At 38.9% G+C, this 15326-nt stretch overlaps 1 protein-coding gene across 2 annotated transcripts; it reads right to left on the bottom strand.

Moving 5' to 3' along the window:
• Positions 1-2227: 2227 nt before the first annotated feature.
• On the bottom strand, positions 2228-14828 carry LOC137278074 (lysosomal acid glucosylceramidase-like). Of its 2 annotated transcripts, none has more exons than XM_067810159.1 (10): positions 14726-14828; positions 13375-13566; positions 12581-12724; positions 11386-11519; positions 10598-10770; positions 10135-10372; positions 8734-8958; positions 6170-6333; positions 5562-5681; positions 2228-4727 (listed from the first exon to the last, which is right to left on the bottom strand). In XM_067810159.1, exons 1-10 carry the CDS (start codon positions 14778-14780, stop codon positions 4622-4624), a joined length of 1551 nt encoding a protein of 516 aa, XP_067666260.1. In that variant the 5' UTR covers positions 14781-14828; the 3' UTR covers positions 2228-4621. The 2 variants fall into 2 exon arrangements, with proteins under 2 accessions (XP_067666260.1, XP_067666262.1); XM_067810161.1 differs by lacking the exon at positions 8734-8958 and adding an exon at positions 9499-9720 and having other exon boundaries at positions 14726-14822.
• Positions 14829-15326: the final 498 nt, after the last annotated feature.

Raw genomic sequence — 15326 nt, 5'->3', positions numbered from 1 at the left:
ACTCCTCTCTGGACAGAAGCGTGATGAACAATTGCAGAACAATTTCTAGTCAGATTTCATATCACCCACATGCAGAGCAAAACACGGACATATTTATTGCAGGTTTCAATGATCTTACCCGACATGCCAGGAACCCAGTTATGAAAAACGCATGCACGAAATTGGCGTGTTTTCATAAGATTCATAACACGTTCATCCTCTATATCTCCAGGGTATACGTTCCGATAAAACTCCACTGGGACTATAGTGGAGGTTTATTGGAACATATACCCTGGATATATCGAGGATGTAACACGTTGTGAATGGAATATTTATGATATTATACATATATATACTGGTAAAAAGATCCTTTTACATCGGTGTTAAAGTAAATAATACTATTCATGCACAGACTGATTTTTTTCAGTACAATGAAAGGTAAGATATTTATGCTTATAAATCGATCACAAGGTCAAGATTGATGGTTTTTCAAAAAGTCCACGGTTCACACGTTTCAGGAGGAAGTGGTCAGTACTGTGAAACAGCTTCACAACGGTAACACATAGAAGCAATAAGACGTGGAATAGTGAAAATGGGAATGGTTTGTCTGGAAACAGCAAAGTTCTTGACATCTTCTTCATGTGTCGCTACTGCTTCCAAGCAGCCAGTAGCATTTTGACGTTGTGCTTCCGACATTCTCTCCATGTTTAACACCATACACTGTCACATTCTGTTACCTGTCACATGGATTCGATTTATGGCTCTTTAAAACCACCAAAAGAGGCTATAAGCATGCGTAAGTGAAGAAAGCAAAACTGCACTTGCAGTTATTTAGACGTGTTTTAATGATATGCTTAAAACGCACTTCGAATGTTGACTATAAAATGGTACTGGTTCACGTTCACACAGAGCTTCTCATTTACCCTTTGCTTTATGCTCCTCCACCAAGCATGCTTAAGTATCTTTGCAGCCATAAACACTGTTGTATTTGTGTACTATTACTTCAGACAATCTTCATGTTCCTGCGTCACTTCACTCATTCTGTATGTGTGAAATAGATGTTGCGTCTGTATGTGTGAAATAGATGCTATCTCTATGTGTGTGAAAGAGATGCTGCGTCTGTGTGTGAAATAGATGCTGCGTATGTGTGTGTGAAATAGATGCTGCGTCCGTGTGTGAAATTGATGCTGCGTCTGTATGTGTGAAATTGATGCTGCGTATGTGTGAAATAGATGCTGCGTCTCTGTGTGTGAAATAGATGCTAGGTCTGTATGTGTGAAATTGATGCTGCGTCTGTGTGTGAAATACATGCTGCATCTCTGTGTGTGAAATAGATGCTGCGTATGTGTGTTGAACAGATGCTGCGTCTGTATGTGTGAAATAGATGCTGCGTATGTGTGAAATAGATGCTGCGTCTCTGTGTGTGAAATAGATGCTGTGTTCCTGTGTGTGAATAGATGATGTGTCTCTGTGTGTGAGGCCCGTGAAGGTCCCGGGGTAGAATAGGCACCCCATGTTTGCCATAAAAGGCGACTATGCTTGTCGTAAGAGGCGACTAACTGGATCAGGTGGTCAGACTTGCTGACTTGGTTGACACAAATGTCATCGGTTCCCAATTGCGCATATCGATGCTCATGCTGTTGATCACTGGATTGTCTGGTCCAGACTCGATTATTTTACAGACCGCCGCCATATAACTGGAATATTAATGAGTGTGGCGTAAAACTAAACTCACTTACTCACTCACTCTGTGTGTGAAATAGATGCTGTGTCTCTGTGCATGTAATAAATGCTGCATCTCTGTGTATGAAATAGATGCTGTCTCTGTGTGTGAAATAGATGCTGCATCTCAACATACTGGGAGTCGACAGGATATTGACATGCTGGAAACTCAAGATCAGTCGATAGGAAAACTGGTTAGCTAAACCTTACATGTGTGAACGCAGTTGAGGCAATACTCTGTGAGCTTCACACCTCTGTTGTCATTGTTAGTCTTGCTAAAAACAGATCATCTGGTGCTGAGCTTTCACTGCAAAGATTCTGATGTCAGATCATAAAAGACAATTCTTCCTCCATACATTTGGTATCTACCAGACACGACACAGATAACATATTCATCTCCTCAGTACTTATATGTAGATCTTGTAATGTATATACATATATATGTTTATGTGTATGAATGAGAATTAAGCTCACAAATTAAAAGGAGCTGACATGTGTGGCAAAATATACAAAAAACAAATCTGAATGTGTGGATATAAATTTACTGACACCTAAAAATATAAAAGAATTGTGGTGACGTGTGACCAATCAAAGGATGTGTCCTTTGACAATTCAGGTCATGTTACTTTCCTTCCTTTGAATTTGTTAAAGAATACCATAACAAAATGGTACAAGAGTACCTTGACATAATGTCAGACCAATATATGTATTGATCGGTTCAGAACATCAGCAGAGACTGAACAGCATAAATATCCATATAATTTCAATGGAGGGAATGAGGGAAAACTAACACTTAAATTTAACTATCTGAACAAAAAATGCCATCTTTAAGCAGAAAAATTAATATTGTAATCAGTCTGATCTTGTTTACAGAGAGACAAATGAAAGAATTTAAGTGTGTGCTCAAGGTAAAGTCAAAACTATATTTGTAAATAACACTATCATCTGAATCCACAACAACCTGAAACAAATATTTTTAAATCATTAAATTTCAGGCAAAAAATTGTCTAAATAGATTCTTCAAAATGGCTTCTTTAGTGGCCATATTGCAAATTGTTATCTCCTGAAAAATTTCATACATCATCACAGGTGGATTCAATGTCATTGATTCAATTTTTCCTGAAGTGAAGATGATGACTGAGGCTGAAATCTTACAAGCAGGCCACACCATGAGCTTCTCTCACTTTCATTCCAAATAATTTGCTGAAGAATTACAACAGAGAAGACATTTTCTTTGAACTGATTGAACTGACTGAACGAAATTGTGTATAACATAATATTTCTCCAATGCTGTCCAACAGATTTAGGTGTCCTGCAAATGTGTGGCTTGCCCTTCACATTATCATTAAACAAGAACACCACTGCTTTTGATGGACCAAATATGACTGTAAATCTGATATGATCAGTAGATACTGAATGATCATAATATCAATCACTGGTTTGCGTCTGCTCCAGACTAGATTATCTCCCGACTTCTGTGATACAGATGGAGCACATCAGCATTCATCAACAAACAATCATGTCAAGTATTCACACATAAAATAATATATATATATATTTATTGGGATTCAAACCTTTGTAATAATCTCAATGGACAGAACACATGGTTTTACAGCATTCACAACTTGACCAAAAAACACATGCGTATCCAAACTTCTACAATTTAAATAAACACAGATATTGCACTCAGTTTTGGTCAGGCAATCCAGTTACTGTCAAATCTTGAGGCATCAAAAGTATACTGCTGGTAAAAACTCACAAGCATGACCATGTTACTCAGAATTATTCTTAATGTGTCATAATAAGGAACGCTTTATATAAAAAACGGTTAATTACAATAACCTGACATATCCTTGGTTCCCACAAGCCTCATACAGATAGGTAAGGGTTGTCTGCACATAGCAACTGAATATCAAAACATTTGGAAGACAATGTCTGTTCCTCACTAATATCTACTGGTTTTGCCATCTTTCGTTACTTGTATATAAAGTTGATACCTTGTAAACCGACGTCTCTCTCTTAGGTCCTGAATTTGTCAATATATATTATCACGAAAGAAACTGGGACAACTGAAGTCATGTATGTGATGCTAGCAGCAATACTGGCCCTTGTGGAAAGAGTTGTGAAGTGATGTATTTGGCAAACATATGTTATATAGTATATCTGGGATAAGACTTTTTCAGCAGAGTAAAGATTAGAATCTAGCTAGCTATTCTCAAAACGTTCCTAGCCCTACGAATGTCTCCAGCCCATTCTTAAAACACTGGTTAAGAATTCTTAGGGCTATGACTGTTTTGAGAGTAGGGCCCCTGTACTCTACAGAGAATGTATAATAACAAATGTTACACATTTTGCTGACAACTTTCTAAAACACATTGTGCACTCATAGCTTTTGGATTTCCCAGATTTGCCACTTGGAAAAGTACCTAGAATTCCAAATTAACAAGGGTTGGCAGTATAACAGATATAAAACATTACAACATGTATAATCTTCCAATGTCACTGATACACATACACCTGTGAAGGAGACCTGTAACCTAGACATGAGGTGCCATCTGACACATGATCAGTGTCGAAGCATGTAGGAAGGGAGACAACTATGTACATCATGTCTCATGTCAGGATCCAAACCTAGTGGATCTCTAGGTAACTATTGTTGGAATGTTGCAGAAACAGATTTTAACACATCTAAAATACATTACAAGAACACTCTTGTATCAGTTCACATCTGTATACAGTCAAGTTGATATATCCCTGAGGTCATAAAGCAATGTTTATATACAACCATACATTTTCATATCTCAATCTCTGAGCATGTATTTCCTTTCTTATATTAAATAGTTCATAAATCTATAATGATTTCTGGCACAACACATACACACAAAACTCTCATGCACTTTGATACATCCCAGGATGCTCCTCATTTGTTCCACCAGATGAAAGTATTTATCGACAGAGGTTCTAACTTGACATTGGCATATCCCAGGTCAGGGTCGTGCAAGGTCATCGAATACTCCCCATCAAGGCTGAAAACAATATCATCATACTGACTCAGTCCTCATACTGTTTTAGACTTTAGTCAATGAGGAAATATGTAAAAACATCTTATTAGTCTGTTTGTGATGGTCATTTGTCACTTTACGTTATGAGTGAGTGAGGGAGCAACTTGGTTTTACACCGCTTTTTCCATATTCCTGGAATATCTGTGCCAGTGACGGGTGGCTCGATGGTTTAAATGGTTAAAGCACTTGCTTGTCACACTAAAGACCAGGTTTGAGTCCCTGCATGGGTATAATGTGTGAAGCCATTTCTGATGCCTCCAACAGTGATTAAGGGCATGTTTCTAAAAGCAATGTAAAATCACTGTACAAGACAAACCAATGCTTGAAAATATGAGCAACAAACAAAACAGAAGGGGCACATGCTATAACAGGCCATCTGCTTCTCATGTACATCAATCTCTGAAGAATCACACAGTCCTAAGGACCTGTTCTGCTTGAGAATCCTAACAGTATAAGTATAAACAAAGTGGCTGTCATCCATATTTTGCGCTATCTTTGTTTCTAAAGGAAAACTGAACAGTTAAGATCTTCAACAACCCATGTTGATTATAAAGGTGTTCTATGAGATCAAGTGGCAAGGCTAGGTGACCTGCTGTCATCTTGAGTTACATAGAATGATGCTCATGAGATCAATCACCGGATTGTCTTGTCCAGACAGATTACTTACAGGCTACCATCACAGAGCAACAGTTGGGGCTGAATGCAGAGTTATCAAACAAACAAACAAACAAAGAAAGCAGCCAAAACTTTGTCTCTTTGGTTATCCATAACAAAAGAGCAGTAAATTTATACCCTCACCTGTTGTGAATAACCAGTACCACAGAGTCATCAGGTAAAAGAAATGCCACTGTCTCAATTGTTTCCACAGCACCACTTTCATAGAGAGAGATCCTCTTGGCACCTGGAACAATAAATTTGCTGCAAAGAAAAATTGTTTGGATTAGTCGTTTCACTTAAAATGTGATACCGGAATAACTTTCACATGTCGTATATTTCTTGCCATGTTTAGCATCTTGAAGAAAAAGGAAACTGAGTGAAATATGTTTAATGCCACAGGCAACTGTAGCCTTATCTTCATGGCCTGTGTTAATTACTATATTGAAATTTTTTTCACCTAATGAACCATAATCACATGTTGTTAAGCTGGTCAACCTTCTAGTAAGCTCTTAAGAGAAGAATTTGTTAAAACAAATCTTTGTGATAGAGAGATTCATCCAAAATGAAACTATCCCTATCACTAAAACATAAAATGTCAAAATAAAGTTTCAGGTGAAACACAAACTGCATAAAACTTCGTCTAGTGGATGGGTTGTTTACAAATTCTGAAGCAAGCAGGTGACACTGTTCCGGTGCTGTGCTGAAGAAGCTATTAGCTACTTCAAAGGAAATTTGTACGTATATTTTACCTGAAATGTCCAAGAGCATAGAACATAGGTTGCTTATAGAATTCCTTGGCTGTAGCATTAACAATGACAGGACTGTCCACAAAGTTGTTGGCCCAGTTGGGTCCCCCCTGTGTGTCCAGCGCAATGTTCCAGTCTGTCCAGCCGGTCACCCAGTGGTTCAGATCCTACAAGCAGGACGGTTGAAATAAACACGTCACTGATGGACTGTGATCAGATGCTGAAAGTCTTGTAGCAACATTAAACACTTTCCTAATCTCAACAGGTTCATGGGGTGATATTTCAAATCACTTAAGTCCACTTAGACAAAGAAGGTACCATGCATGTGTAACTGCATTCTATGTAATATGAAAAACAAACTACAGTCAGGCCGCGTTAGTCCGGACCCCAACAATCCGATTCCCGCGATATCCGAACAGTAGCTGGCTGTAACCAATCTTGTTTACTATATAAACTCATTACCTGTTGATTCATTAATCCGATGCTTCAGTCTCCGTATCCGAACGTTAATTAGCGGTAACAGATTGGCTAATTACACATGGTTTTGCTTCATTAATCCGGTGGTACATCAAAAAGGTTCGGATAATAGTCTTACCTCGTGCGCGTCTGTGATTAGCGCTGGTCTACATCGGCTGACTTCAATTGTAATTGTTAACTGAGGTGACACTTCTGAGTTGAGCATGTCATTAGTTTGTGATATTTATCAGTTAATAGGTTTCACTTTTGTTTAGTTTGAGTAATACCTGTCATGTTTCCTTGCTGTATAAAATACCGATCGAGTCAAAATGAGATCAGCTGCACTTGACACCTGTCAGTCACAATGGCAAGTCCCGCCCCTAAGCCTAAACGATTTTGGAAACAAAATGGACATTCATGATTTTGGCTATTCATGATTTTGGCTTTACCGCTTCAAATCACGTTACTCAATTTCAAAACAAGTTTATCAAGGGGAAGCAGCTAGTGTTGATAAAACCGCTGTGATTCGTGGGCAAGAGGAGCTGAAAGCCGTTCTGAAAGAATATGACGAAGAGGACATCTTCAATATTGATGAGACAGGGTTGTTCTACAAACTCGGACCAAACCACACCCTGGCAAGCCAGAAAATGCCCGGCACAAAGAAATCAAAAGAAAGGATCACCATTGCCTTGTGTGCGAATGCAACCGGCACAGTCAAAATCAAGCCATTTATTATCGCAAAATCAAGATGTCGAACTGTAATAAAGTCATTTGATACATGTATACGTTCGTGTGTTCTTGTCTCAGTATGTCAAAGGGAAGTAACTCTCCTGAAGTGGTGTTTGCTTCAGTAGTCCGTATGTTTCACTATCCGAACGTTTTTGATGAAAAACAGAAGTGTTTGGATTAACGCGGTTTGATTGTATTTACAAGCAGGCTCTTTAGCATAATGGTTACGAGTTGTCACTAGTAACTTAAAATTTACGCCAACAAATAATAAACACATGTAAGTGCCTCCTCAAGCAGTTTCCGCAAATATTTTGAGGGCTAACTTTAAGAAGACAGTTCCAGAAAGTTCTTATGTTTGAATAAACACGATGATACAATGAGGTGGAGTTGCTTAAAGGCTGTGGTTGGGAAAATGGATTCAACAACTATGATTGAGTGTGAGAACATCTGTGTGATGAAGTGAAACATCTTGTATGATAAAGTGAAATAAAGTGAGGCAACAGGCATGATCAAGTGAGATAGCCTACATGATAAAGTGCGACAACCAGAATGATAAAGTGAGACCATCTGTATGACAAAGTGAGGCAGCCTGTTATGATGATGCGAGACAACCTGCATAATAAAGTGAGACAAGCTGCATGATAAAGTGAGATGACCTGCATGATAAAGTGAGACAAGCTGCATGATAAAGTGAGATGACCTGCATGATAAAGTGAGACAAGCTGCATGATAAAGTGAGACAAGCTGTATGATACAGTGAGACAAGCTGCATGATAAAGTGAGACAAGCTGTATGATACAGTGAGATGACCTGCATGATAAAATGAGACAAGCTGTATGATACAGTGAGACAAGCTGTATGATAAAATGAGACAAGCTGTATGATACAGTGAGACAAGCTGCATGATAAAGTGAGACAAGCTGTATGATACAGTGAGATGACCTGCATGATAAAATGAGACAAGCTGTATGATACAGTGAGACAAGCTGCATGATAAAATGAGACAAGCTGTATGATACAGTGAGACAAGCTGCATGATAAAGTGAGACAAGCTGCATGATAAAGTGAGATGACCTGCATGATAAAGTGAGACAAGCTGCATGATAAAGTGAGATGACCTGCATGATAAAGTGAGACAAGCTGCATGATAAAGTGAGACAAGCTGTATGATACAGTGAGACAAGCTGCATGATAAAGTGAGACAAGCTGTATGATACAGTGAGATGACCTGCATGATAAAATGAGACAAGCTGTATGATACAGTGAGACAAGCTGCATGATAAAATGAGACAAGCTGTATGATACAGTGAGACAAGCTGCATGATAAAGTGAGACAAGCTGCATGATAAAGTGAGATGACCTGCATGATAAAGTGAGACAACCTGTATGATGGAGCGTGTGTACGACTGGGCTCTGCTCCAACTGCCAAGGCTGACTTTGTCTGTCTGGTAGAACATGGAGCCCTCACATGCCTCTGTGGCAAGGAGGAACAGGTCAGGGAAGGCCTTGTGGGTGTTGTCCAGCAGGAGGGTAGGAAGGAAGGGGTCCTCATACCAGTGTACACCAACACCTGAGATGTACTTCCTGGCAGCCGGGGAGGAGAACACCTGGGGAACAGGAAGATGGGAGGAGATGCTGGGACAGCCTGGGAAAATGATCAGCATGTGATAAAGTCAACCCTCTTTATCATGCAAACAGACATTTGAAAATAGAGAAAATCTCATTTTACAGAAATTCTGTTTTATCAGTCTGGATGACCATATGATCTCAATGTTCTTGAAGTTTCATCGAGACATCTTAATTTGGATGAAATATGAAAATGCGTACAGTAAAGCTGGAGTCATGCTGATCTTTATTATGTACAGCCCCACATGTTTTGATAAATCAAGTATCAAAATAAAGAGAGCTGGCTACAATTCAGTGAAAACAGCCCAGGACCATTTGTAGTAGGGTCAGGACAAGTATCAGTGAAGTCAACTTCAACAGCAAGATTTACTGCAGCCTGTCATAAGAGCCTGCACCTGAGAGGGAGTGCCTGTAGCTGATAGGGAGGGTCTGTGGCTTGAAAAGCCACCTCAAGGGGAGTGCCTGCAACAGTGAGGTAGGGGTGAGGCTGCCTGCAATGGCTGCAAGGTTCTCTCCACCACCTGGATGATGTCATGGGTGTACTGCTGGGCCCTCTTCCAGCTGCCAAGAGCAACCTTGTCATCCCAGGGCAGTTCTCCAGTACAGGCCTCAGTCCCTAGGATAAACTTATCAGGGAACATGTTGTGGGCAATATCCAGGGCATCCGAGGTGGTCACTTGGTCAAGATACCAGTGGACAGCGACCCCTGCTATGTACTGTGCTGCTGAGGAGTCGGACAACACCTGGTGGTCATAAGGGGTAATACTATGGCTGTCACTTCATGTCAGTCTCCAGCACAAGTTTTCAAAGGACATACAGCAAGGTTATTCATATTTGTGCTTTTTATAAATGGGCATATTTTAATACCTCTAAGAGAAGTTACCACATCAATTGTCATTACATTCTTGCAGTTCATCCGTTTATATACTTCCTTTCCCAAACAGACACTTTCACATGCTAATTCATCCACATACTTTCAATTTAAAAAAATTATATAAGGTAAAACTCTTCATCATGGGGTTTTAAATTAAAAGTGTTAATTTCTTACTGATAGATACAGACCCTATAGTGGTACATACATAGACCTTGTAGAGGTACATACACAGACTTTGTAGAGGTACATACAGAACTACTCTGACAAGTGATGGACAACTCACCTTCTCCACCCAGTAGGGCAACATGAGTCTGGTGTCATCCAGTATCATCAGTTTGATGTCACTGAACCCGTTCTGATGCAGGGCTGGGCCCAGATCCTGGATGATGAAGTCCCTCTGCTGCTCAGGAGTCCAGCCCATGCACTGGAAGAAGAACTTGGTTATCTCCCCATCCGTTGGTTCATTCTGAGCTGTCAGGCCCCACATGCTGATATTATGCTTTTCATACTCTTGCAGAAACCTAGAAGTTATCATGGTAAAAGAAAATAAATATGTTGACATTTCAAAATAATTCATACCATCCATTATTCGTAATTCTGCAAAATTATGATTGTGTGTAATACCATGAGAGTATAGACACCAAACTGCTACCAAAAGACATCAAAATGTAATCTTATCAATGAAAGTTGCCAGATTATTTTACTTTACAAAAAAACTGAAGTCAAGTCTCCAGTCAACGGCACACCTGACGAAATAGTTGGCCCATGTTTGGTAGTAAGGTCCACCTGCTTGACCAATAAGGGACCCCTTCCCAGTCATATTGTTGTTTGTCTTCATCCATGCTGGTGCACTCCATGGACTTCCAAATATGGAAATCTTTCGCTGACTTAATGCAATTGCCTTCTGTACTATAGGAATCTTAAATAGGAGGAAAGACTGATTTCATACAACACTATTTCTAACAACATGGCAGCAATGGTTATGGTAAGTGATACAAAAGAGGTACAGTTTTACACACTGCTTTTAGCAATATCCCAACAATATCACAGTGGGAACTGCTTTTAGCAATATCCCAACAATATCACAGTGGGGAACACGAGAAAGGGGCTTCACACATTGTGCCCATGTGGGAATCGAACCCTGGGTCATTGGCATGGCAAGAGAACACCTTAACTTCTAGGCCCACTATGTGTTCTAGGGAGGTCACACCATGTGAACTTTCTAATCAGCCCCTCAGTGTTGAGGTTTCTTCCTAAAACAAAATGTAAGGATAGAAATGTTACAGGGACGTTTAAACCATCTTATTATTTTATTTATCGTAACCACCTTGGCATCTAAACCAATTGTGAACCAACACAGCCTATATATTTATGTAAATATAAATCTGTTGTTAACATTGAATATTCACAGTCAGAGTGGTGAGGAAATGAAGACAAATTTATTCAGAAATCTGCTATATGGTTGACTGAAAAACAACAAGCATGCTCCATTCACACTGGGCAGTTCCCCTATACATCTTGAAGTTGATGTTACCTTGTATTTGAGATCCTCGGGGGCAAGTGAGAAGTGAGTGAGGTTGAAGTCATTAGGGTGGTCATCATAGGAGTAGGTATGTGTGGAGAAGTCGCAGCTTGCCATTGGGATGCGGCCAGTAGTGTACTCAATGCCTGGCAGCAAAACACTGTGTCAGATATCATCATATGCATGGTTGCAGGATGTGCCAGTTTCAAGCAGGAGACACTAGAATGTGTTGCAGGTCTTAGACACTAAACCCTTCATTGAAGTGCATGTGTACTAGCAGACAAAGAGACACAACCCATGTGTACTGGAAAAAGTTTCATAACTCATGTATATTGCAGACGATGGGTCATAACTCATACATATTGCCAGACCAAGGGTCGTAACACATACAAATTGCAAGACAAAGGGTCAAACTAATGTATATTGCAGACAAAGGGTCATAACGCATACAAATTGCAAGACAAAGGGTCAAACTAATGTATATTGCAGACGATGGGTCATAACGCATACAAATTGCAAGACAAAGGGTCAAACTAAGTATATTGCAGACAAAGGGTCATAACGCATACAAACTGCCAGACAATGGGTCAAACTCATGTATATTGCAGACAAAGGGTCATAACTCATACATATGGCCAGACCAAGGGTTGCAACACATACAAATTGCAAGACAATGGGTCAAACTCATGCATATTGCAGACAAAGGTCTGTGCTGTATATGTGCAATACTACCACACGGGAATTAAAAAAAATCCCAGGTAGCCTACTGGGCATCTGTGCACCTGGCAGCAGAATATGTTTCAGGAGAGACCTGACTACATGCTTAAATAGGAGTTGGATATAACTCTTTTCACCTGTACACAAGAAAACGTATTCTGGTTCTGTGTATAGGGTAATATGAGACCATTAAGGTCAGATGTGGAAATATTTCCACACATGTACATCGAACTTGACATTTGTACCACAAACATTGAACAGCACCACTAGTACAATTAGCTAAGGTGCTGCAAGCCCGTGTTTTGGGTCATGCTTATTCAGATTCAAATAGTTCACCAAAATTGTAAACTTTCAAGACCTACATCACCTTGGGCTTTTGTTTAACATCAAGCTCACATGGTACAATTAAACCAAACTCATCCACTCTCATGCACTACACCTAAGTGAAAGATTACTGCAAAAATAACAAAGCATCTTTTTTGCCACACACCTGTTGGAGCAAAGTAAGATGCCATGAGGTTGTCCTGTGCCTTGGGAGGCAGAGAGAGGATGTTGATACCTGCAGCATCTGTGAAGGCTCCTCCGAACCCGATCACAGTCTGAAAGGTTTCTGTGCGATTGATTGTGTATGTATCTGCAAGGAAGTAATGAATGAAATAATTTTAGGATTTTTGGAAAATTACTCACCTCAAACATATAAAACATATAAACTATCTGAGGCAATCAAAAGTATTGTAGAACACCTGTCTCTTCTTTTTGGTTACCATATATGTTTTTGTTTTCGAAAAATGTTTGCACATGTACAATCTATTATCTTGTTTCTTTGGTTATGTGATTTAATAAACTAGAATCAGACAAATTTTACTTTGAATATGTCAGAATAAGATAATTTGCTTTCAAAATGTCCTTCCCTTCCATGTTTCATTATTGACTTGGCATGTTCATAAACAAGAGCTAGATCTATCACACTCACAAAAAGGATCAGAAAAAGATAACTTGACAACCTCACAATTACTACAGTTAGTTGGAACATACAATATTGTTCATGTTTTACCTGTACTTCCTGTTATGAGCCTGTAGAGGTATGTATATACTCGTATACATATAGTATAATAAATTGTTTGCATCTACACTGACTAACTTCAACTTAATCAACATCAGTACTCAATAAATTGACTGCCAAATTGACATGTTTAGACTCTCCTATGAAATATGAGGCAACACAATGGAATTAAACTACTCAAAATGAATTTTCCTCTCAGTATGCTCAATACAACAACTTACAAGATCCTGTTGCATTGGCTTCAAACTTGAGAACTTGCTTGTCCAGCCTATGTTGCCTCGACGATGAAGTGTACTGTGCCAACGTCCCACGGGTCAGTGGGGTATTAGCTTCTACTGAGTCACAGCTGACCTCGTTACAAACACATACAAATGATCCTTTTCCATAGTCTTTCTTGGTACATGGAGTTGGGGCTAAAATAATGGCGTGAAAACATTATTATCACTGTCTAAGTGAATGTGTAGATGTGTCATGCTGTATCATTCATAATAGTATATTTCTTAATAGAAACTTCAACATGTTCAGATCAATGAAAAAGTTTAGTTTGGCACCTTAGTCTAGTTTTTACACCTCACTCAGCAATATTCAAGTTATATGGCAACAGTATGTAAATAATCAAGTCTGGACCAGAGAATCCAGTGATCAACAGCATGAGCATCAATGTTGGCAACTGGGATAAGATGGCAGTGGCTACCAAATTTGTGAGCCTGACAACGTTAGTCGTCTCTAACGGTCACTAAACATCATTTCTTACAATGATCCTCATGGGTTAAATCAAGATAATAGAGAAGTACACAAACAAAGAATGCAGTTCTGTTACCATGGTTACTTCGTAAACTTCCCCAAAACACTTGGTCATGATTGCAACTAACTGTGACTGGTACTCATGTCTATTTTAGACTTGAGTACTCAAGACAGGGAGTCACACTATGCCTGCTTCACATAAAAATGACAAAACTAAATGGTCACTACACTTATCATTAGAGATGCCAATTCATATCTAATAAAATAAAGACATGGAAAACACTTTGTTTCATTTGTTCATTACTTCTCATTCATAACGCTTATTGGCAGAGTTGCCTCCCTTAATTTTTTTTAAGTCATTGCACTAGTTATCTTGTCAACAAATCCACCATTATGCAAGCATGACAATAATAACAACATGATAATGACAGGATACTGTCGAGAGATTTTTCCTCTTAAGAAAAATGATGCTGTTATTACTTAGTATATGCTATCTATTTCACGAATACATCTTTTATTGAAACATAACAGCAATTAATAAGTTGTAATTCTGTATCATAATCTTTGTTGTTAGCATCTTTTTGTATTTATTCTTTCCCTTTATTTCTTTCAGCATTTTGGTTTGATATTGAGAACAAGTTACTTCTTAAATATTCCGCTATATATTTGAAAAACAATTGCTTGTGATTGCATAATTTTGAAAATACTCGTGAATGACACTACCCCATTTCTGAATTGGTTTAATCTATCGATTTAATCAAAGTTGGGGATCAATTTTCCCAACACACTTTGTCACAATAACGGAGAAGAATACAAGAAAGTATTTACCTAATGACACAACACAAACTAAATGTGTCACAAAGAAAACAACTAATGTTCTCATCTTGTTTACAGTCCACAACTCGTGACTGTCATGTGATTCAGATAAGTCTTCAATAAGAGTTACCCTTTTTGCAATTTGTGTCCGCTGGATGTCGCTAATGGTTTTGCATAGATTCGCAGCGACGTGCGCAACCGCTTGAGACATTGTCATTACACTTTCATTAAAGACATCATCCCAGTCTAGGCAATATTCAGTAATCGCTTATAGCATACATAAATACAAGTTTCTAAGCAAGGATGATTTAAATTAGAGGGGCCAAATTAGATATTATTGCCAATAATAACAGATGTCAAATGTTTTTATTAGACAATTCGTTCGAAAGTTCAAATCAAATATTTCTTCACTCAGGTATTTGTTTATGTTGTGATTTAGCGTTCATACATTTCATCACGTGACCGATAGCGGGCTTTCCAAACTGTCAGGTGCCCTGAAATCGACAATGAAACATTGAAATTGACATGACAACACTACAACTGTTCAGAGCTCTTAATGATGGGAATTTAAAGTAAGAATTAACAGGGGTACCGCACTTTGCCGAACACCCTT

This window comes from Haliotis asinina, chromosome 3 (assembly GCF_037392515.1).
Source record: "Haliotis asinina isolate JCU_RB_2024 chromosome 3, JCU_Hal_asi_v2, whole genome shotgun sequence".
Lineage (NCBI taxonomy): Eukaryota > Metazoa > Mollusca > Gastropoda > Lepetellida > Haliotidae > Haliotis > Haliotis asinina.
This window is presented reverse-complemented; position numbering and strand designations above follow the sequence as displayed.